The 21,844-nt window shown below is 37.2% G+C and overlaps 1 protein-coding gene across 2 annotated transcripts in view; it reads right to left on the bottom strand.

Annotated features, from left to right (window-relative positions):
- Positions 1-31: 31 nt before the first annotated feature.
- The window catches only part of SAMD8 (sterile alpha motif domain containing 8), a 28,954-nt gene continuing 7,141 nt past the window's right edge, over positions 32-21,844 (bottom strand). The window contains exons 2-6 of one of the 2 annotated variants that reach the window (XM_045025684.1): positions 14,539-15,128; positions 7,547-7,642; positions 5,915-6,032; positions 4,917-5,067; positions 32-2,856 (exon numbers count right to left, since the gene is read on the bottom strand). In XM_045025684.1, coding sequence (XP_044881619.1) covers positions 2,552-2,856; positions 4,917-5,067; positions 5,915-6,032; positions 7,547-7,642; positions 14,539-15,113 — 1,245 coding nt within the window. In that variant the 5' untranslated portion in view covers positions 15,114-15,128 and the 3' untranslated portion in view covers positions 32-2,551. The remainder of the gene's footprint in view (positions 2,857-4,916; positions 5,068-5,914; positions 6,033-7,546; positions 7,643-14,538; positions 15,129-21,844) is intronic. The other variant, XM_045025683.1, reaches the window with a different exon arrangement.

Here is a 21,844-nt window from a genome sequence, read left to right as displayed (position 1 = left end):
ACTTGAGAAATAAATAAAGCTGGAGGCAAAATAAAACCCCAAGAATGTTTATGCTTTCAAAAACAAAGATTTGAACTTTAAGTATTACACATAAAAATCTTGAGATGTCATTTTAGGTTATGTAAACACTTTTATGATAAGTTATAGAACTTTTTGCTTTACTAGACATGAGTAAATAAAACACAAAGAATTCTACAATTGAGAGACAGCTAAGCTGGTCAGCAGTCTGGAGTTACTGTCAGAGTCAACAGCTTTGCAAATTTAGCTGCATTTTTTATTCCTGTTTTCCCTAAATTATCAAAAACCTCAAAGAATATAAGTCTTTAACACTTTAATGTGTGTCCAAAATGTGTAAAGAAATAACACTGTTAAACAATAGCCCAATTAATTACTGGGCACTGCAGAAGCAAGTGTGTCCCCATAACTGGGGATGTTTTATTCCAGAGTACCAGAGAGGAATGTTCAGACTGCCTCTTCCTATCAGGAAGACAAGGATAGCAAACAAACATTTATCATAAAAACATAAATCCTTGGAGATTAAAGATTCTGCTTTGCAAAGTGTCAGTGCATTTCCCTAGTTTAGGTGCTGGGAGCATTCAGCAGGTTTGGATGCTTTACCATTAGCAGCAGGTTTGTTAAAGAACAGGAATGTTACAGATATCAAAGTCTGCGGAGCAATGCAACTTACACTAGGTGTGCTCCTGCATTTGGTACAGATGCTCTGGGATATGGAATTCATCCCAGGAACAGGAACTAAATAAACTTCAAATTTTTAAAATAAACATTCTGAAGAGCGGGTAATATATTCTCTCCGTAATTACTGTTTCTAATTCCAAGTTTAAAGTATCTTTGTTAAGACCGATAAATGTAGAGATGGGAGACCATACTAGACTGAGCTTCAAATACCTAATTAAGTCTTGCAAAATTCTACTTGACGGGGTAAATTTGTTGTTGTTGACAGGCAAGTACTGCATGTATTTCAGTTTTCCTATATTCACTGTAAAGTGAGAGTGAACAGTTTGTATCGGGACGGCAAACTGTCATGGAAATTTTTTGAGGCTGACATTGCACTACCTCTTCTCACACGTTAGCTATTCTGAAATTATGGGATAGTGAACTAACGTGATGATAACCAACATTTATGTATTTGCAACTCAAATTAAACTACTATTCCCCAGTTAAAGCTACCTTCTTGCACACAAAAATATACGGCTAACGGTTTGTAAGATCACTAACAAGTATGGGCCTTGCTTGCACGCACTACTTCAGGCTCCAGTTCTAACCACTAGTCTTTCACAAGCAAAATCAGGATCTCTCAAAAAAGTGATAGAAGTTAAACCGCTTAAGATACTGTAACTAACTACTAGTGTCATAAACAAGCAGCTTATTTCTAACCAGTCTATTTTCATAATTTCTAAGACTAAGTATAAAGCATTTTACTGTATATACAGTTCATCAAAAAACCTTTACGCATTCAAATATGTTCAACATTTGCTGATACCAGATGGATTGGGACAAAAAAATAAAAAATAAAAAAGATCAACATTAACACTATTATTGAAACTTGCTTTTAAAACTTTTCCTGAAAGGGGGGAGGGGGAGAAAATCACTACATGCATTTCCCCATCTATTTATGAGGCACTATGTTACTTCAAGATAAATTTAACTGTTCTATTCTTCTAGTGATTAAAGAGTTGCTCATAAAAAGCATTCATAGGTTTAGGTGAAGTATTTGATAAACCATACAGAAGAGAGAGTAACTAAATGTGACTCTAAAGCACTTAAGCTACCTCAACTTCATTTTCAACAGATGTAGCTTTCCTTTCTAAACCAACAAGGAACTGTCTAAGCAGTAGGACAATGGCATAAACCGTTTACTCTGACCAAATAAGCCCTGTTCAAACATGATCTTAATAGCTGACTACCCCCAAATCAAAAAAGCAGGCGGTTTCATCTTTGGCCTTCTGTATATACACAACACATATTGTCCATTATACCTTTTTCAGAATTCTTATTTAAGATTTCTGGGAAACCATTTAGTAAAGAGCTATACTACTTTCCTTATTGTTACAAGCTACTCTTCAGAATCTCATTTTGTAAGCGTACACGCCTCAACAGAAAAAGTTATATTTAATAATATTTTTTAAAAAGTCAGTGGCTAACAAATTAGTACTTAGTATTATTTGTACAGGCAAACATTCAAGTTACCAGAGATCATCTGGACCTCAAAACAGCAAGTCTGGTAAAGCGTACATTAAAAGTGTAAGTTATTCTCTACCCTAAAGCATTTTTGTAGAATCATGCCAATGGTAATGACAACTTCTCTATTTCAGATTCATAATGATCTATGGGCAGCCTCTACCTATCCTCCTAGCATTAGATTCTACTACTACCTTGTGAAGTATGGAAATCCCAACTTTGTGACTGAGAATCTAAGAAGCGGGGCATGAGGAGACCACAGGGATGGAAACAGTTATCTTTTTTTTCCAGCTAGTTCTGTAGAGATTTGTTATGAATACTTCATACTAACTTAGATTAAACTAGGTACTCTTCATCCAATTAACTTTCTCATTATTGTAGGTTTTGAAAAGGGCCAGCAATACTCATTAGGAACTGTACCATTAACATTGCATTCAAAAAAAGAAAACATTGGAAACCAGATTCTCGCTCTCCTACTCTGCTGATATGCTCTGGTATTAGCCAATGTGTGGTAGTACAAAAAGAGTCTTGTGGTGATGTAGAAAGCAATGAAGACATCTATAGAGTAATGTTCATGTGCAGCCAAAATGAAGAAGATTCCAAAGAGATTCAGGACCCAGGATAAAGTATGCAAGAAGTTCCAGCTTCTTGGTGTATCTAGCAAAGGACAAAGTATCAAGTTAAAAGATTCACCTAGAATGTTTCACAAACCAAGGTTCTTAGCAAGTTTACTACACCCACTCCCATCAGACACCTGACATGATCTTACATTTACACAGCAATCCAAAGAACTGAACAAATTAGGGGACTGATCCGGTATTCATACGCACAGCCCAATTAATTTACTTCAGAATACTTCATTAAGAATTATGACTATGAATCACTTCACCCATCACTGAAGTGCAACAACCACAGGGGCGAAAGGGAGCACCTTTTTAACAGTACATAGAAATATTGCACAGTAGAGCCCCATGCGGGACTATTCTTTACTCCTGGCTCCTGTCATTATGGCAGCGGGTCCTGCAGAATCCCAGTCCCGCTGCAGGGCTCTATTACACAACAACATATGGCATGACTACAAACAGAATACCTTCTCCAGTGGCAGCTATACAGATACAGGTAGGTCTGGCATACTTTTTTTTTTTAAAAGAGAAAAAAGTTTCCAGGTGTGCATGTATAACTGATTTTGAAGTAATTCAACTAAAATTCCTAGTCAAGCTAGCTCTCTTAATTTGCTGTTTAATGCATTAAAAAAAGGTCACATTTTGAATTACTAACAATACCTTATAAAGTGACAGATAATTAATATCAGCATCAAGTACTGTGTGAAGACCAGTCAAAAAAACTTGTATCTTTGTAAAGTTTTATTTTCTAGGTACTAGACTCATGTTAAGAAGCTTATTGTATCCATTACATAACCACACTTTATTTAAGAATCTATTAATTTTTATACTAAATCATGAATTACTGTGATATTGCTCTGCTATTCAGAACTTCTTCTCACTGAGGTATTTGTAAAATGCCTACCAAAGTGTTAACTAAAGCATCATAGTATAATTTAGAGAGCTATACTCTCATTCTCCCTTGAACAAGTAGCATGTGGGGGTTTCTTTAGTTGTAGACAAGGCTTAATACTTTTTACTCACCCTGAGGTATTGACATACCAAAGTATTTTTAACTACTTTGCATTTTCATGACAACTCACTTGGGTATATCTTTTATCAATCTTCTTTATAGGTCTTTAGCACTAATAATGTGCCTTTTACTTGTATATTACATGATTTTAATAGTCACATGCAGGAAGTTTGATTAGCCTATTCTAAACTTTATTCTAATTTAAAGGTTTAATACAGATGCAACTAAACTGAAGAGAGTGAGAAATATCACTTAAAGGGGTTCCACAGCACAAGGCAGTGTCATACAGCTAGATTACAGTGTACTCTTTCAAAATCGTACATTAAGAAAATGCCAAGAGATACTGGTCCACAGCTGGAGAGTTGCCATTCATACACATCTTGTAAGAATAGAATCATGGCCATGTACCCGCCATGCTGTTTCTCAATATGCCCTTATTCCCATCTGGCTCTGAAGTTGCTTTCCACTGCTTTTCCGCTCAATCTGTGTGCCTTAGCAGCACAACAAACGTAACTAGAATCCCAATCACTGAGAGCATGCCACTGCTTTAAAGATCAGGATTCTAGTTGATTCTAATCTACTGCTAGTGCACACAGAGCAGAGATGCAAGAAAAGTCTGTTTGGGGGCCTTGAAAAGTAGCTAGGTGCATTCTGAAAACCACTTACCCTTCACTTTCCAGTTATTACAGGTCGGATCCTTCATTAACTATCTCACTGCAGTTTTTTCATTTATAGCACCCAAAATGTGCTAGGTACTTTAGATGTTCAAGTGACTGTACGGAAAAAAGTCTAGGCAAATCTTATCAAGCACATTCCATGCTAATCTTTTAGGACACCCAGATTCTACAGTGATTGGCACATTAGAAATAGCTTAGATTGGTCAAAATACTCAGGGACTTAGTTCTTTTTAAGTAATTTCCATCTCCAGCTCAACACTAATCATGAAAGCTTTCCGTCATAAAAGGAGGAGATTTTGAGAACGGAAGAAATAAAAATAGGGAAGGAGTATGCCTCTTAATTACAGTAATTGTCATGTCTCCATAATACTCATACGTGTTTGGACATTGGCATTGTGCACTTACATTCCGTGACAAAGAAGTTCAGCATAGTCAGTACAACAGTATGGCCACTGAACATGTAGTCTCCACATGTATGTACTCCAGTGAGTGTCATTCCAAAACCACTCCATATTGCAAATGCTCGCTGAAGTTTTGCCCACACGTTGCCATACAACTAAAATTAAAAACAGCAACATTAATATTTAAGGGCCATTGCTAAGAATACTTTTTACTATAGTCCAAACATGTCTAATAGAAATTCAGTTGCTGCCTAGCACTATGTATATTTAATTCACATACCCAGTTTCCATTTTTAACTTTTACTGCAAATACAGATTACCAGAACAGCCCAGGGATTCTATTTTGGCATAACTAGGATCTATAACTATAATTATAGAGGTACACAAAGTACCTCTGATAAGTACTTTCTCTAAATTCTGTGGTTTATTTAATCCATAGCTATAAATGATTCACATAATGGAGCTTCCACACATTCCCTTGAGGATTTATTCCACAGCCTGGTGAGTCAGTCAAAAAAGTTTTCCCTGCTATTCAGCCTAAACATTTTTCATAATTTCATCCCTTTATTTTTAGTTATAGTCTTACGTCCTACACAAGCCTTTTCTCTTCTTAGTGTTTCCATCCTTCAAATACTAGGCAGCTGTGTGTCATTTTAGAAGGCTAGATGAGGTATAAATATTTAATTTGTCATTTCTCATAAATCATCCCCTTCAGTCACTCAAATATGTTCTTCTGATGAATCCTCTCATTTGTATAGAGTACTACCTTGGAAGCCCCAAAATGAATGCAATATTTTAAGTGCTTTCTATCAAAAACTCTATAGAAGTGACTACCAAATTAATTATCCTTGATTTGCACGTGAGAGTCGGTATTTAACAAGCAGAAGTTTGCAGCTAACTACATATATGCTTACACTATCATTATCCTTATCACAATAATTTTCATCTGAGAAGGTTAAACCAAAATCAGCAACAAACAAACATTTAAGAATATTCCTTTACCTTTCCGGAACACTGCAGATGCTGGCCTGGCACAGAGAGTGAGGTAACAAACATTGTAAAGCAACGCAACAAGAACACTGTCCCCATTAAGCTACACAATCTGCGTAAGAGTATAGACCTGGGAAAATAAAAAGGGATGCAAGAGTCGTACAAGAATTCAAATACTTTTGCACATTTGGTTATGAAAATTAAGAGAATTATGAGAGATTCACAGCATTCTTCTCTAACTTATCCCCATGACATGATTTTTAATGGGACAGGGATTTCTTAAACTACAAGAATTTAGCTTAACATGGTATTAAGTTTTATTTCTATTATCTTTCTTTCAAATAGCAATGCTGTTTTATGTACTGGCATCTTACTGAAATGCTGACATTTTTGGATGAACTGTGTGTCATGGTGAAAGTGACTGACAGATACTCAGATCACTGCATACAAGGGTTCAGAAGCCAACATGTCTCTGAATACAGTATTTACACCCACAATTTCTCCATAATAAAGTGACAAAAGCCAAGTCTCAGGAATGCCAGCCCCAGGAATGCAAGCATATTAAAAAAAAAGTGATTCTTCATCCATGTCTGCTATGCTCTTGGGGTTTTCCCCTCAGACTGAGGTGATATACTCTATCTCCTATTCAGCAAAGGGACAATATGGATGCTGTATACAAGAGCGCTTAGAACAACAAATTCTTCTCCTACAATCTTAAATGAGGTCCTACACACAAACAGGTCCTTCAGCCACAAGCTGTCCAGTGAACTCTTTAGTGTTGAGATGAAATGTTTCTAACACAAAATGCAGCAATACTAAAATTAATTAGATCCTCCCAAATTTACGATCATTTAATATTGATCTTAAGACGGGCAAGTCAATGATTCCCTTGTTCTGCTCATGATACAAAAAGGAGTAAAAGTGGTTTTTGTCTGCCTTGTCTCTTGGGCACTAGTTAATGTTATGCTTTTCTAGAAGAAGAAAAAAAATCATCAACTCAAATTGTCAATTCTGACCAACTACAAAGATATTGTTTATTCTAAGTGTAAGGTGTGTACAACTATTTTTCTTGGTTCTCTCATTAGAACTAAGTTGCTAGTCATTCAGAGAAGTTTACAAGCTTCTGGAGAAAGCCCTGCAAGAGGACACACTGGAATCCCTGGACTAAAGAGAATAGAACAGCTGGAAGAAATGTTGTGGAACTAGTCATGTCTGACACATGTCACTCATCTCCCAGTCTGGGGACATATACACCCAATTCCTATAAACAGGCTTGTCATTTAGAAATGGTGGACATTCAGAGGGTGGGGCAGAGAAAGATATACAAGATTGGTTTTCATGGGGTCCCAATTCAACCAACATTGCAAAACAAAGTGGCAACAACCACCCCGATGGAAGTAAAGTAGCACAAAATAGTGGTATCTCCAGGCACAAATAAAGGAAACGAAGAAATTCTTTATGGGAAGTGGAAGGAAGAATTGTACCATGGCCGCATCGTGCCATCTTAATGATGTAAATAATAATCGTGTTTAAAGGTAAGTCTTGGCTATAGTTATTATGATGGATTTCAGTCACATTCAATCTTTATTAGGTTGCCAACAGATGTTTCTGAATTAAGAGTTCTTTTAATTGAAAGTACTATACCTGTGTCTGTGAAGGAGGAGAACCAGGAGCCAAATGTAGCAGAGAATCACACCACACACTTCAGTCATGGCAAAGGCCCAAGGTATCCTAGGAACACTAAAGCAGAAGGAAAAAGTTAACCTACATAATAGAGCTAACTTTTATGAATATGCATGTTTTAAATTAGGCACCTGAATTAATGGCCTAATTTTCAAAAGGTGTTGAGCACCTGCAGCTCCCACTGAAGTATACGGAAGCTGCAGGTGCTCCACACTTTTTGAAAATGAAGCCATGTATTTAGGTGACAAAATAAAGATTTAGATGCCTACCAGCGTACAAGTACCTTCACAGGGAGAAAATACCAGGTACTAAAGAGCTCTTTAACCTAGCAGAGAAAGGTGTAACAAGAACTGATCACCAGAAATTAAAGGCAGAAATTCAAGTTAGAAATTCAGCCCAAATGTATAATAGTGAGCGAGGGTGACTAACCACTGAAAGAAAATACCAATGTAAGTGGTAAATTCCCCATTTTTTAAAATCTTCAAATCAGGATTGCATACCTTTCTGGAAGATATGCTTTAGTCAAACAAGTTATTGGGCTCAATGCAAGCATAATTGGGTAAAGTTCTATAGCATATAGGAGGTCTGCTTAGATAATCTAATGGTTCCTTCTGCTCTTAAATATATGAATCTACAGGCAGGCAAGTTTGAAAGTTTTGGCCATAGTTTCTTTGGTACTACTATCTTGTATTGCATTCTTCGGAAACTGGTAAAAACTAACACTGAAGATTTCCACAGCACAAAGAACTTTATTTTGACAGACTTAGTAATGCCTTAAGCTCTAGTTCATTTATTTACTCCCCTCGCAACCCATTTTAAAAATGTTTTAGAGGACATTTAAAATGAAATTGATCAAAGGCCAAAACCTATTGTAAAAACTCAATGTTTTACATGGATTTCCTACCTGAATTTCTTTACTGATCTTAAAGGTTTTAGTAGTTTCTTTATAATGAATTTCCAAAACAATATCACTCATCTTGACACATTAACTTACATCATGCATCACTTATATTGTAACTGCAATAAAAAACTAGTCAGCACAAAGTTCTTAAAACACTTCCATTTCAATTTAGTGTTTAAAGCATAATAAATCTCTTCAATGCAGGATGACAGGACCATCAAATTCATCCTGTGATAAAGGCTAAATTAAATTTGTAATTAGGGTTCATATGTCAGAACTTTAAGATTACGACTTAATACACTAACCATGAAGAAAAATACCCATGCTATCTTTCTCTCAAAACAATGTCCTCTGTAATTTATAAAAGAGGACCTTGTACTGCTTATTGTGCACTCTACTATATTTAAGCACCCTGTCAGCTTTTTATTTAATACATGCTACAAGGTCTCCGCTGCTTTCTTTATAACTCCGTTTCCTTCCTCACTTCATGCCACTTTTTTTTTTTAAAAGAACAATGGTAATACTGTTGTGCATTTTTACCTGCAGTATCATCAGTATATTCCTGCTTTCACCCTGACAGACTTTTTGGTATTTCCCCACACTGTTTTCTGCCTCATCCTCCCCTTCCCCATAATATCCACCCAATCTCCTATTTCTCCTGTTATTTATCTGCTTGCTCTCTCCTCCAACCCACATATATTCAACCCATCAGCACCATTTGTGTTCCTCACTTCTTGCAACCCCATTCTTTTTTAAAGAAAGGATGCAGCAGCTTCATAGGGAGGATCATTCACTTGGACCGCAAATATAAATACACCCTGGGTATGGGTGACTAGGTTTTCAAGCCCTGACTTGAGTAACAAAAGATCTTCATTGATGGTAATGGGAGTTTTGCTCAAAGATAGTAGGTTAAATATAGCTCTGATTAATTTAACAGTTTAGTTGAAGTTCATTATTTTCAAAGCATTCAACATTTATTAGTCGGGGTGGAGCATGGTGTGTGGTGCATAGTTAGAACCACTGCTCTTTCTGCTCTTCAATTCACCTCTTCCTCTCTTCCTAGTGTTAGGAAGTTCACATTTATAGCACTAATAGAATGTATTTGGTACAGTTTTCTGAGACCTAAAATTTAAATATATACTAGGATTTTCAGAGAAGCTTAAGTGAGTTAGGTGTCCAATTCCCACTGAATTTCAATAGGAATTAGGCAGCTAAATCCTTAAACGCCTTTGAAAATCCCAGTCAAGATGTATGCAGCAGGAGAGAAATACTAGAAAAAGTTCATTTCTGTCTTCATGCATTCTTACACAAGTCCTCACTCAGATGGCACAGTCTTGAGTACGATGTTTATATACCTAGAGAAGATAGGAGGGACACACCTATTACTTGCAAAAACGTAATCCCTTGGAAAGGGTAGAGAAGCCTAAAATGCCTAGAAATCTCAAAGCTATTCCAGAGTCCTTGCATGATCAAACTTTTTGGTATAAGTTTTAATTTAACATTTAGTAAATCATTACTTTGCACTTATAATACATTGTATATTTACATTAATGAAACATCACCTCCACGAAGTAGGTAAACTGAAGCTTGGAAGCTAAGCAACTTTTTCAAAGTCACAATCAGTGAGCAGAGCATGAAATAAAACCAAAGAATACTACCAGTCCCCTGCTTCAGTAGAAAATATGCTTTTAAAATGTGATAACAAGAAAGTATCATTTTACAAGCACTTAAAACATACTTAATGCTACATGATATACAAGGATCACAGTCCTTTGCTGTAGTATTGTGCTGGAAAATGGGGAGGGTAGAACAGTTTGCATAGTTGGTAAACACCTACCACAATCCCATTTATGTCTCCACAGCAAAAGACTCTGGGAACTAAAAAGAGCCATGTAGATATTCAAGGCTCAGGCTCTGAAGGGCACGGAAAGGAGTGGGTTTCAGAGACTGAGCCCAAACATCTACACAGCTATTCTTAGTACCGTAATGCGAGCCCACATCTGCAGACCCAGATTCTAAGATGCACTGCCACGTTGTTAGGGGTTTGTTTGGGGATTTTGGGGGGGGGGGGGGGAAGAGGCGGGTCATGTAGACATACCCCAAGAGTACTGACTGGAGAATCAGGAAAAAAAAGTGTAGAAAGCTAACGGTAAGCTATTGCTGGCTGCAGAGAGGCCACTCAAACTTTTCTAGTTTCTGTCCTCTTAGTGCCTCATCTGTTGTATATATCAATGAACTGCTGAGAAGCTACAAAGCATTTTTTAAATTAAATTAGAATTATTATGTATGAATCTCTCTAGCCTTGTTTGTCAAAGTTCCTTTCCCAGAAAGCTGGTATTGCCAGTAATTTGCACTTTGCAATAACAGATTTCAGCTGAAGCTGTTTCTCTGTCACATGTCCCCTTTGCTACACAAAAGGTAAAAAAGCAATTATTCAGACACTAGCTCTGTTGTAATCCTATGACAATGTTTTGGTTGTTTCTGCTAACCTTCTCCACCATAGCCCCTCCCAACGCTGATTACAGCACTTCTGTCCTGGGAACAGACTCTAGTATCCAGTCTTGTCATGACTGTCATTCTCCCTTCTTCCATCACTCCCTTTGGTCGTCACTTGCTGAGTAATGTCTAAATTAATGACAGGCTGTGCGGCCTTTATTCACATGATTAGACTTTGATGAGACGACTTGTGAAGTAGAGACTACTTTAATGAATAAAGGCTGCAAGATTGAGCCTTTCCTGATACAGGTCATGTCTTATTTCTGTGTACTTTATAGTAAGTCTGTAGTATAGTGTGTGAGAACTACTTGCAATGGAGCATTTATTCCACATTAAACTCACATGGTTGAGCAGAAACTAAGTAGCTCTAGCAGTTGCTCTCTCTGGATTTAAAGGAAACATTTATAGCATGGCTGTCATTCCCCTATTATTAAGGCTGCGAGTTTGTCATGGAAGTCACGGATTCCGTGACTTTCCGTGACCTCCATGACTTCTCAAGCAGCCAGTGCGCCTGGCTCAGGAGCAGCTCAGGGAGCCCTTGTGCCAGGGGCACCGGCCACTGCTGGGGCAGTCTCCAGCCACCACGCCCCCACCCCCCCGCAGCAGAGTTTGGGTGTGGGAGGGGCTTGGGACACTGGACAGGGTGAGGCAGGCTCTGGGCGGTGCTTACTTGGGAGGGGCGCCCCGGAAGCGGCGACACCCCTCTCACTCAGCTGCTCGGCAGAGGTGTGGCCAGGCAGCTCTGTGGGCTGCCTTTGCCCAGAGCACTGGCTTTGCAGCTCCCATTGGCCAGGAATCTCAGCCAATGGGAGCTGCAGGAACAGTGCCTACAGGCAGAGGCAGCGTGCAGAGCTGGGCAAGGGGGGGTGTCACCGCTTTCAGGGAGGCCCCCCAGGTAAGTGCTGCCCAGAGCCTGCCTCACCCTGTCACAATGCCCCAACCCCTGCCTCCCCCCCGAGCACCAGTGAGGGTCCTGGGCCACGCACTGCAGCCCCGTCCCCAAAGCAGCCAGGCCACCCTTCGCCAGCACCTGCGGGCCCCCAGGCAACGCTCCCCCCATCCCAATTTTATTCACTGGTATTTTTAATAAAAAGTCATGGACAGGTCATGGGTTATGAATTTTTGTGTACTGCCCATGACCTGTCTGTAACTTTTACTAAAAATACCCATGACTAAAACGTAGCCTTACCTATAATTAATGGTTCTCTCACTAGCACTCAGTCCACCAAGTATTACAGATAATCAAGTATAACAAACCCCTCTATGCATCTACTCCAGACATTCAGCCATCATGGGGATGTTGGGGCTATTAGGAGTATTGAGAGAAATAAAACTAATTAATAAGCCTTCTCTAAAAACTTCCTATACTATTCAAAACAAGTGGGCCTTTATGGTAGTACTCATGTTTAGGAAATGTGTGGGCTGTTTATCAACAGCCACTTACCACAGCCATTTACCAAATGCAGACACATCCAGGCATAGAGCAATTATATCTCTGGGCTAAAGGTGGAAAACGTATGACAGCTGATTGCTACAGTATGTTAATGGAACTCCAGTTAGTGACTTCTACATCAGCAGACCTGACATTCCTCATTACATCTGGCTGAGCAGTCAGCCACAAACAAAATAATTTCCAATGTAAACAAATCTCTGAGACTTCCCTCAGCTTCTTTCAAATTCCCAGCCTAATTGTATTATTATACACCTCTACCCCGATATAACACAACCCGATATAACACAAATTTGGATACAACCCGGTAAAGCAGTGCTCCGGGGGGGCCGGGCTGCCCACTCCAGTGGATCAAAGTTCGATACAACGCGGTTTCACCTATAACCAAGTAAGATTTTTTGGCTCCCGAGGACAGCGTTATATTGGGGTACTTTATTCTGAAGTACCCCAGTCTCTACCTAGTGATAAAAGGGAGTAAAAACCATTTTGTTTAAACTAGTATAGGACAAAGGAAGTTGGAGAAATAAATTGTATATTAGCAACACAGTTTAAGCACTTTTGCTATCACAACTCTCTATTTGGTCTTTACTAATAGCAGATGAAGAGATGGATTCCTCCACATGTGCAACTTGTAAGTCTTTAGTCTCCAGTTTTAACTACGAACTTTATCCAGTTCAAAGGGTGACTGAGAATAAAAGATTATTATTTGGTTACAATAAAGCTTTTTCCACTACAGTTGCTCAGTTTCGCAGGAAGCAGTTCAGTTTCTTCATACCCAGGAAGAAAAGTGAGCTCTTAGTATCAAATACAAATAAACTGATTGTGGAATTAGCACTTATATTGCTTTATTTCTCCAGCATGCTGGTTCATCAGTTGTCAAGGACTGTCACATCATTTCTCAGCATGCTATACACATTGCATAGCTACTTCAAAGATTATCACAAAGTGACAGAAGAAAATGTTTTAAAAGGCAAAGTTTGCCATTTACTTTAGTGCACCAAAGTGGTTGTAATCTTGTTCAAGTGCTGCATGCCTCAAAGAACGAGCTTCAAAGAGCAAATTCTGCAATTCTGAAAAATTTGTTGCACATATACTGAATGATATCAACTTGTTATCTGTGTCCGTAGAACACTGGTAATATTTGGCCAAACCTATTTAAGGAGATTTAAAACAAACAAAAAAAACCTCATCACAAAGGCTTGTCAGTCCATCCCACAATCCATATCACTGTGTTCCAGTAACACCCACAATATGCTGATACTGTTCAAACACAAAGGAATATACAATTCCTACCTCAAAGCACTTAGTCTAAAATACAATCTCTTCTACTACCCCAGTTCAGTGCCTTGCTTCTTCTATGAACTCTTGCTCTGCTCCCAACTCTGCAACACGGATTTGTCATCAAATGCAATTTATTTACAGTCCTGTTTGGTGAAGCACCAGCACAAACTAAATTAAACGTTACAGCTAGTACCCAGAATGGAAGAAAGGGCAGCACAGCAGGAAAAAGCAACACAATAAGTCACCTGAAAGTGAAGCATCCCAAAGGGAATAGGTTTTTAAAACATGACAGAAGCAGCACTCAGGTGGAAGGAGATCAGGTGGAAGGAGACCTCAGGTTAATGGAAGCACTATCTGCTATATAAATTATAACAACTAGTGTTACTTATGAGATTTTAATGAACATGTGAGAAGGGAGTTATGATTCTTTAAAATCAATTTACTTGGAGTGTGGGAGGAAGGGACAGTCAAGTCAGGTAGTGTACACACCTTTTAAGTAACCATTTAGCTAAGGAAGTAGAACTAATCACAGCAGTTTTCCTTTAAAATCCAATTGTATAGTAGTAACAGCAGCACTTTAAGTCAACTGCTCAATTTCTTTTTTCACAAAAGCCTTTTAAAATTATATTTCTTTAATCTCTTGGGAATAGGAGTACATTACAATCTAGACCACAGGTGAATACATTCAGAAATGTGATATCCCAATGCCAGGTGTTAGATATTGAAAGATTATTATGAAATATATTGAAATTCAAAATATCATCTATAAAGGTGTAAGAATTTTGTGATTTAACACCATCATTCTGTTTCTGAACAAGTACTTACCTGTCTAGAAATATGTCTGGTAGCGGTGGATATGTCTGCATGTCAGGTACGCGCTCATGTACTATAACCATGACAAATGATGTAAAGCCAAACACTATGAAAACATATATACAACTTAAGACTGTTTTCCAGTACTCAGGGTCCAGTCTTCGCATAGGATGTTTGTTTTTCCCATTTGTGTATTGATACTGATCGGCATTCAGGTCAGTAACTGGTCCACAGTCCCGTGGTACTTCACCATTAGAAAACCAATCCGTACCTTGAAGGGAGCCAACAGTAGGAGACATTGTGCCAATGGGACTATCGCTGTTGTAACCCAACTCTTCTAAAACCTCAATATGCTGTTTCTGCAATTTGCGTATCGACAACATTAGTCTTTTGATATCCCCCAGGACTTTGATTTCCAAAGGAGGAGATCGCAAATCAAATTCAGTCAGTGTCAATAATGTAATTCCATCCAGTCTGTGTCTATTGCACAAAACGTCCACATACTCGCAGAAGCCTTCTTCCTTTAGCCATTTGGCTACGTTCTTAGTAGTCCAACGTCGGATGCAAAGCTGGTTGTTGCCTGCCATTGTCTTACTCTCTACCTGCCAATAAAATACATTAATTATATACTGCAGAGAGATAAGGCTCAAATGTCCAAAAAATATTCCCAAAGAATTAATGTACACACATTAATTATGAGCACACAGTGTGGTTACTTGAATAAGAAAAGATGTTATTAAAATTATTTCCCCTCAGTATTAAGATTTAGATCCACTATTAAATGAATAGTAAAAGTCTAACACTTATTTAGAATTACTTTATAATATTCACTGATCAATTTACTATTTTGGATTCTCAAGGATTTTTAGATTCATTTCCTGAATCCTTGAGGTATTTTGTAGAATTCTAGCTATTCAAAAAAGTTAACTAAAAATCAACAAACAGAATAGACTATACTGAGCTACTGCTAACCAGAACATAATTATTCTTTAATCACATTCCTTTATCCATTCTGTTTTCTAAAGCTTAATTTAGTTCTTACATAAGGGTATCAGTAGGTTTGGTTTGTTCTCCAATGACAAAAACTTTTCTGTTTAGATACAGATTTCATCACTGCACTCTTCCGCAGTGTGCAATTTGCAAGCCAGGTAAAAATACAGGCAGACACCATGAAAACTTCCCTATGCAACTTTACCATTGACTCTTCAGTCCTGACCTATAATACACTGCTATTTCAGACCTAATCTCTCCCCTTAAGACAGTGCTGTATCTAGTTATGTTCTGCTTGTGATGTATAGAAATAGAAAATAGGACGAGATCAGCTGGTTTTAATTTATGCCCTTTTTAGAGTTGAACATAGCTATCCTAAAATATATACTACTGTTAACCCACTGCACTATCTAAGCTACTTTCCTTTTTCATTGTCTGCTACCTACTCCCTATAACTCAGAGTTCCCCCAATGCCTGACATCACTGATTGAGACCCACTCCAGCTCAGTTTCCCAACAGAGATTCCAGAGCACTCCTTGATATTTACTCCTCTCCCTTAAACCTGATTGAAAGAGCAGTCTCATTTCAACATTTTATGGATCAGGAATGGATATTTTTCCTTGTTGGCAACACAACATCCTGTTCAGAAAACTATTTTCTGTCCAGCTATGAACTGTCATCTCCAAGAAGAAATACACAATCCTTGGAGCCTCCTGTTACAACATAAGGAGAGCTTCTGCATCAACATATTTCACGGTTTCATGACAAGATATGTACTGTAATTATATACTATATAAGGCATAAGAGCAACAAGGAGAAGGGTAAATACCTATAATGCCTCATGCTAATATTCTGCATGTTCAGAGTGTAAGCATATTTTAATTTATCCATTTCAACTACAGTAACATCAAAGTGACAGATACTTCAAATTGTTTTACATTGCTGCCACAATCATTTAGCCTGTATTTTACTGTGAAACAAGCATTACATCTAGCTCCAAAAGAATCCAAACATTCTTTTAAAAAATTATGCAGTACTAGTGTCAATGATATTACATAAAAGAAAATAAGATTTATGCTGTTGGGAAAATCTCCAATATTCCCAGATATCTTTTTGGACTGTGGAATATTACTCCAAGGAAGAGGTAGATGTCCCAATACTTCAGCCACGTAGAACTAATTTGTCAACCACCACAGAAGTTTTCTGTAACGAATAATTCTGTATTGGCTGACTAGGTGAGCAACTGTAATCCCATCATCTGTACTTTTATTAATATAACATAGTAAAAGCCCTCCCAGAAGTTGAAATATTTATTTTTGAAGGCCAGTATAGTAAATCACATAACTAATATAAAAAAGTTAAGGAAAAGAAATTCAGAGAGATGCTCCCAGAAAAAGCTAACAAATTGAAAACACACACGGGGAAAAAAAGCTTATCAACGACTTAAGAACGCTCAGAATTACTACCATGCCTTTTTCAGCTCAGAACACACTTATGTGTACACTTTGCATTTGAGGGGTTTGTATATTACATAGTCCAATGCTGAACAAAACAAAAGTAACAAGTGCCATTAATGAGTAAGCAAGATCTGTAAAAGTGGGGAAATTAATTTGAATAATTCAATCATGGAGAAACCTAAGAGATATACATTAAGCCATATAAATACATATATTAATACAACCCTATGACCAGAAGGACCATTCTTTAACCAGGTGTAGCATCTGAAATTACTCATGTGTTAGGTTGCAAGTTGACAGTATCTCTAACGCAAAGATTTAATCTCACAAATAAAACACTGTATATAAAGCTAATACCTACACAAACCTTATTAAAAATATATTGATTCAAACAATGGCCAACGCATCCATAATACATTGCTGGGAGTGTTTCTGCCATGCAATTTGACTCCCTATATGCAGGGATAGAACAATGGGATTTATGCACTGTATACCTTTTATACACCATTTTGAAGACTGATATCACCGAATAATGAGGCTGATCTGCATATTGATTAATTCAAACAGGTGAGCTATGGTTCTGCTTTCCTTTATCAGTGGTAGATGTGTTAGTTTATCTGATGTTCCTAAACCTACAATTTTTTAAATTAGAGAGCTAACTTTACAAAGCCTAATGTACATAACTTTTTCAAATTTAAACTTAAGTAAAGTTATATACAAAGGTCACTGTAAAAAGGAATCATTCCAGTTGCTGACAGCTCCCTTACTGCCTTTGTTCAGTACAAAAGAGTTGTAATATTTTCCATTCAAAATAACCCTACTTTTTCTATTCACTACACAAGTACTGGCAGCAGGCTGTATTATGCAGATCACTAATTCCAAATAAACTATTACAGGATTTTTTGTTTTGTACCAAAGCATCTTGCGTTAACACCTAAAATTGTTCTTCTATCAGTCACTAACCTGTGCTGCTGATTTTTCCTGCTCAGAAATAGAGGCAATACAAGAAAAAAAAAAAAAAAAAGACTGAAGTAGCTGCTTCCAATACCTCTTGTAACGGATACTGTACACTGCCAAAGGCTTTGAGAAGCAGTAAACTTAGACTCACCAAGAATTCACTCAAAAATCCACTAATTTTCCTTATCACAAAGCAATTCCTCAGGATGAACTCAGAAAATTTTGCAGAATCCCAGAGAACTCAGTTAACATTTTTTATCAGGAATTATAACACTAGACAGACCTCTCCCTCTGACATTGCAGGGCAACTATCACCCCTCAAACTCCATGTAATAAGAGTGATTTAATAATGCTGAGCAAGCACATACCAATACATCAAAGGTCAGTACTGGCAGGGTTGTACTTCGGAAAGGTCTACATCTAAAGTACGATGCAACTGATAGGAGCTGCTTACTAATTTCAAATGCATAGGAGGAGGAGGAGGGAAAACTGAGATAGGGCATAGGTAGATTTAAAAAAACTATAAGAGAAACAAACCCTTATGTGATGTGGAATAATTTTTTTTCCCCTACAGCTTTTACCAGTTTCATCAGTTGCAAGTTAATTTTGGTTCAGTTATCTTTCCCAGTTTGTTTGAACTAAAAAGGCTCCTTCCCCTCTTTTTATGTATAATTCATATAAAGCCACTTTAACCTGCACAATAAAAATAATTCTGCTAATGTAATATAACCTGTGCATTAAACAAAGTAATGTATAATTAATTAATTCAACTAGTTCAATTCAATACGTAATTCACTGAAAGTTAATAAACTGATTGCATGTTAAAAAGCAATCTCTTCCAATCTATGAATAAAAATTAGGTGCAAGAGAATGAGCTCTACTAGTTCTAAAGTCTTCAAGGAATGGCAACCAGAAAAAAAATCTATTCAATTCATTAACTACACATAGTACTTCATCTGTATAACACACGTTGATTTTAAATGCAAATCATGTATTGATAAAACTCTGTTATATGCCCAGCACACTTAGTGTACTTTTAGTTTAAAACTTTCATATTAGTTATTTCTGTAGATTTTTAATTTAACTCCAAATTCCAAACACAGATTGAAACAAATGAGTAAAAAACCACAAGTAAATAAGAAATGCATCATACACCATTTTCTAACAAAATGTAAAAAAAAAAAAAAAAAATCTGAATAAATTTAAAAGCAACTCTATTGCTTAAATAAATGTGTTGAGATATAGCCTATCCTCCTAGTTAGCATAAAGTACCACCAAATTTAGTGTAAAGGCTTTTTTAGTTCCAAAACAACATATTTTAATGGCTACCAAGCAATGAGACTAAAAAAAATACAAATGCAAGACAAGATTAATATCAGTGATTTAAATCATTATTAAAATTGATTATTTAAATCTACCCTGTAAAGCTCAAACTCTACTTTAACCCATTTCCATTAATTTTCATAGTTTTATTCCTCTCAAAATAGCAGTTTCTTCATAGCCTGATCCATCTGAGTGTTAAATTAACAAGTAACATTTGAAAGTTATTGCAAATATGGAATGATTGTATACATAAGTATAGTGTAAAAATTAATCCAGGAAAAGCTCCTTGCCCTGATGGACACAGTACTAAAATGCAGTTAAAGTAAGGTAGCTGGAAGCAAACTTTTGAAACTGGAAATTTTAGTATTTTCTGTATTACCCATCATCATGTTATTTGTGTGCTCCCAAAGAAAATAAGGTTTGCATGATGTAATTCCTGAAAGAATTAATGAGTCTTTTACTCTTCTCCCTTCACTGGTAGGAAACAGCTCTGACTGAGAATATACATGGACGTGTTGGTTTTCCTTCTCTCATTATCCCTTCTTTCCCCCACTATAGTGGATAGTACTTTTCTAATTAATGGGGAATCCTTCAAGGGAACTCCTTAACGGATTAGATGCCTCCTATAGTCTAGCCAAAGAAATTTCTATTGTTTAACTGCACAGAATATGGATCTCCTTGGCAACTTTTGTTCTGATCCTTCTAACTCTGATAAGTGAAATCTGTTTCACTCTTCAAAGTAAATTTTACATTAACAGTGAAAATTGGCATATAAAAGGGACAAATTGGAAAGACTGAAGTCATCTAGATAACTAGACTTGTACTTTGTAGGAAATGGTGCAGAAAGAGCTATTTACTTTCCTTCTACATTGCCTGTTTTATCTCTGAAGCCAAATATCTAAGTCCACTATGAGTAATACCTGGCAAGCAAAGAACTTAAATGTCAAAGGGTGGAATATGGTTGCAGACGTTGCTGATGGGCTACAGAGGCCTTCCACGGAGTCAGATTATCAACAGTCGTTCTCTCCTTTTGCATGGCATTTCCCCCTTTCCTCCCAATTACTCAATTAAGGACATGTACAACTGTTGAACTATGACTAAAGCTTAAGGTCTATGTGCAAAAAAACCCACCCAAAACAAAAAATGAATCTACTGAGTGTTACCATTCTGTGAAAATACACAGTTCTCTTTCACTCCAATACTTTGACCCCTCAAACCACAAATATCCCTTGTTCATTTAAAAAGCAAAGTTTCTGTATGAAACAGACCATAACCAGCTTTGTTAAACATAAGTTGTTTTGCTAAATAAGTGCATATTTAAATATATCAAATTACAGTATCTTATCATTGATTATCCAAAGTTAGTAACATGACTGAAGCGCTGTGCTTTTGGAATTACCAGCAGTCAGCCATGAAAACAGACCTGTGCTCCTAACTTCCCAAATCCAAGCATTCATAGGACTTCATAACTCTCAAACTAAAGGTTCTGTGGAAAGGTGAACAATAAAATCACTAGTGCCAGGTAACGAGCAGCATGGGTATTATAGGATCAAAGACTGTTGCTGACCGGAGCAGGATGGGCATTACTGTTTTAAATGCTGCTTGCATCCATTTTTTTTTCCATCCCTCACTTCAAAAGTGAAACAACTATGTTGGGTTCCCCCCTTTGAACTTGGGTCTGAGTACACTGGTAGCTAAACACCCTTAGACAGCAACAGAAGTGGTGGTGTCTAAGCCATGAACACACAACAGGGAACAATAGGAATGTGAACCTATCCTGATTGCAATAGGAAGTCGACCTTCATATACCAGTTAGTAGTACCAAGCTTGAAGCATGGAGAGCTAGTTACATAGTACTGCCTTTATTTTAGAAGGACTTTTCCCCCCAAGGTGCTCTGCATCTAACTTGCAACAGAGGTTGCTATTACAAGCTTTTGTGAAGTTCTCAAACTATATAAAGCAAATAAAGCTCATGATAATACAGTCTTTTGTCTTTGAAGAATGTTCATTAATGCACTGAGCTGACCTTGACTTTGCCTTCAAAATGTCACCACATACAGTATATTGCAAAATCCAAACTTACTGTGCTTGCACAGTCAATCGCTGATTTTAAGTTTTTCAAGCAATATGTGTGATTGTATGTATGAGCATGATCAAGAATATGGTGGTGGACACAAACTGGAAAGGGGAAATATTGTAAGTTAGACCCTTATTTTCTTAACAAAACCTTGCTTTTATACAGTTGCTACAAAAATGCTGATCTGACAGCTGTTGGCATGGTCAGCAACACTGAGTCTTAGATTATGCTAAGCAAGCCGTACTTTATGAAGAAAAGCTAAGTGATCTTGTATTTAAGATAGCACACCCTGTGCCCTAGATTTTGAACTGGAAAAGAGAAATTGCCTTTCTTGCACTCCTCTTCAAATAATTGCAGTAATGGAAATAAATGAGTGTTCTCAATAGATTTTACTTCTTAAACTACATGATGATGTTTTATATAAGATTTATACTGCTAATTCCAAAGTTCAATTATGTTTAAAGAGAGCCTCTTTAGTTTGTAATGTCTGCACATAAAATGGAGAAAGTATTAA

The sequence above is a fragment of the Mauremys mutica genome, chromosome 7 (genome assembly GCF_020497125.1).
Source record: "Mauremys mutica isolate MM-2020 ecotype Southern chromosome 7, ASM2049712v1, whole genome shotgun sequence".
NCBI classification, from domain to species: Eukaryota; Metazoa; Chordata; order Testudines; family Geoemydidae; genus Mauremys; species Mauremys mutica.
This window is presented reverse-complemented; position numbering and strand designations above follow the sequence as displayed.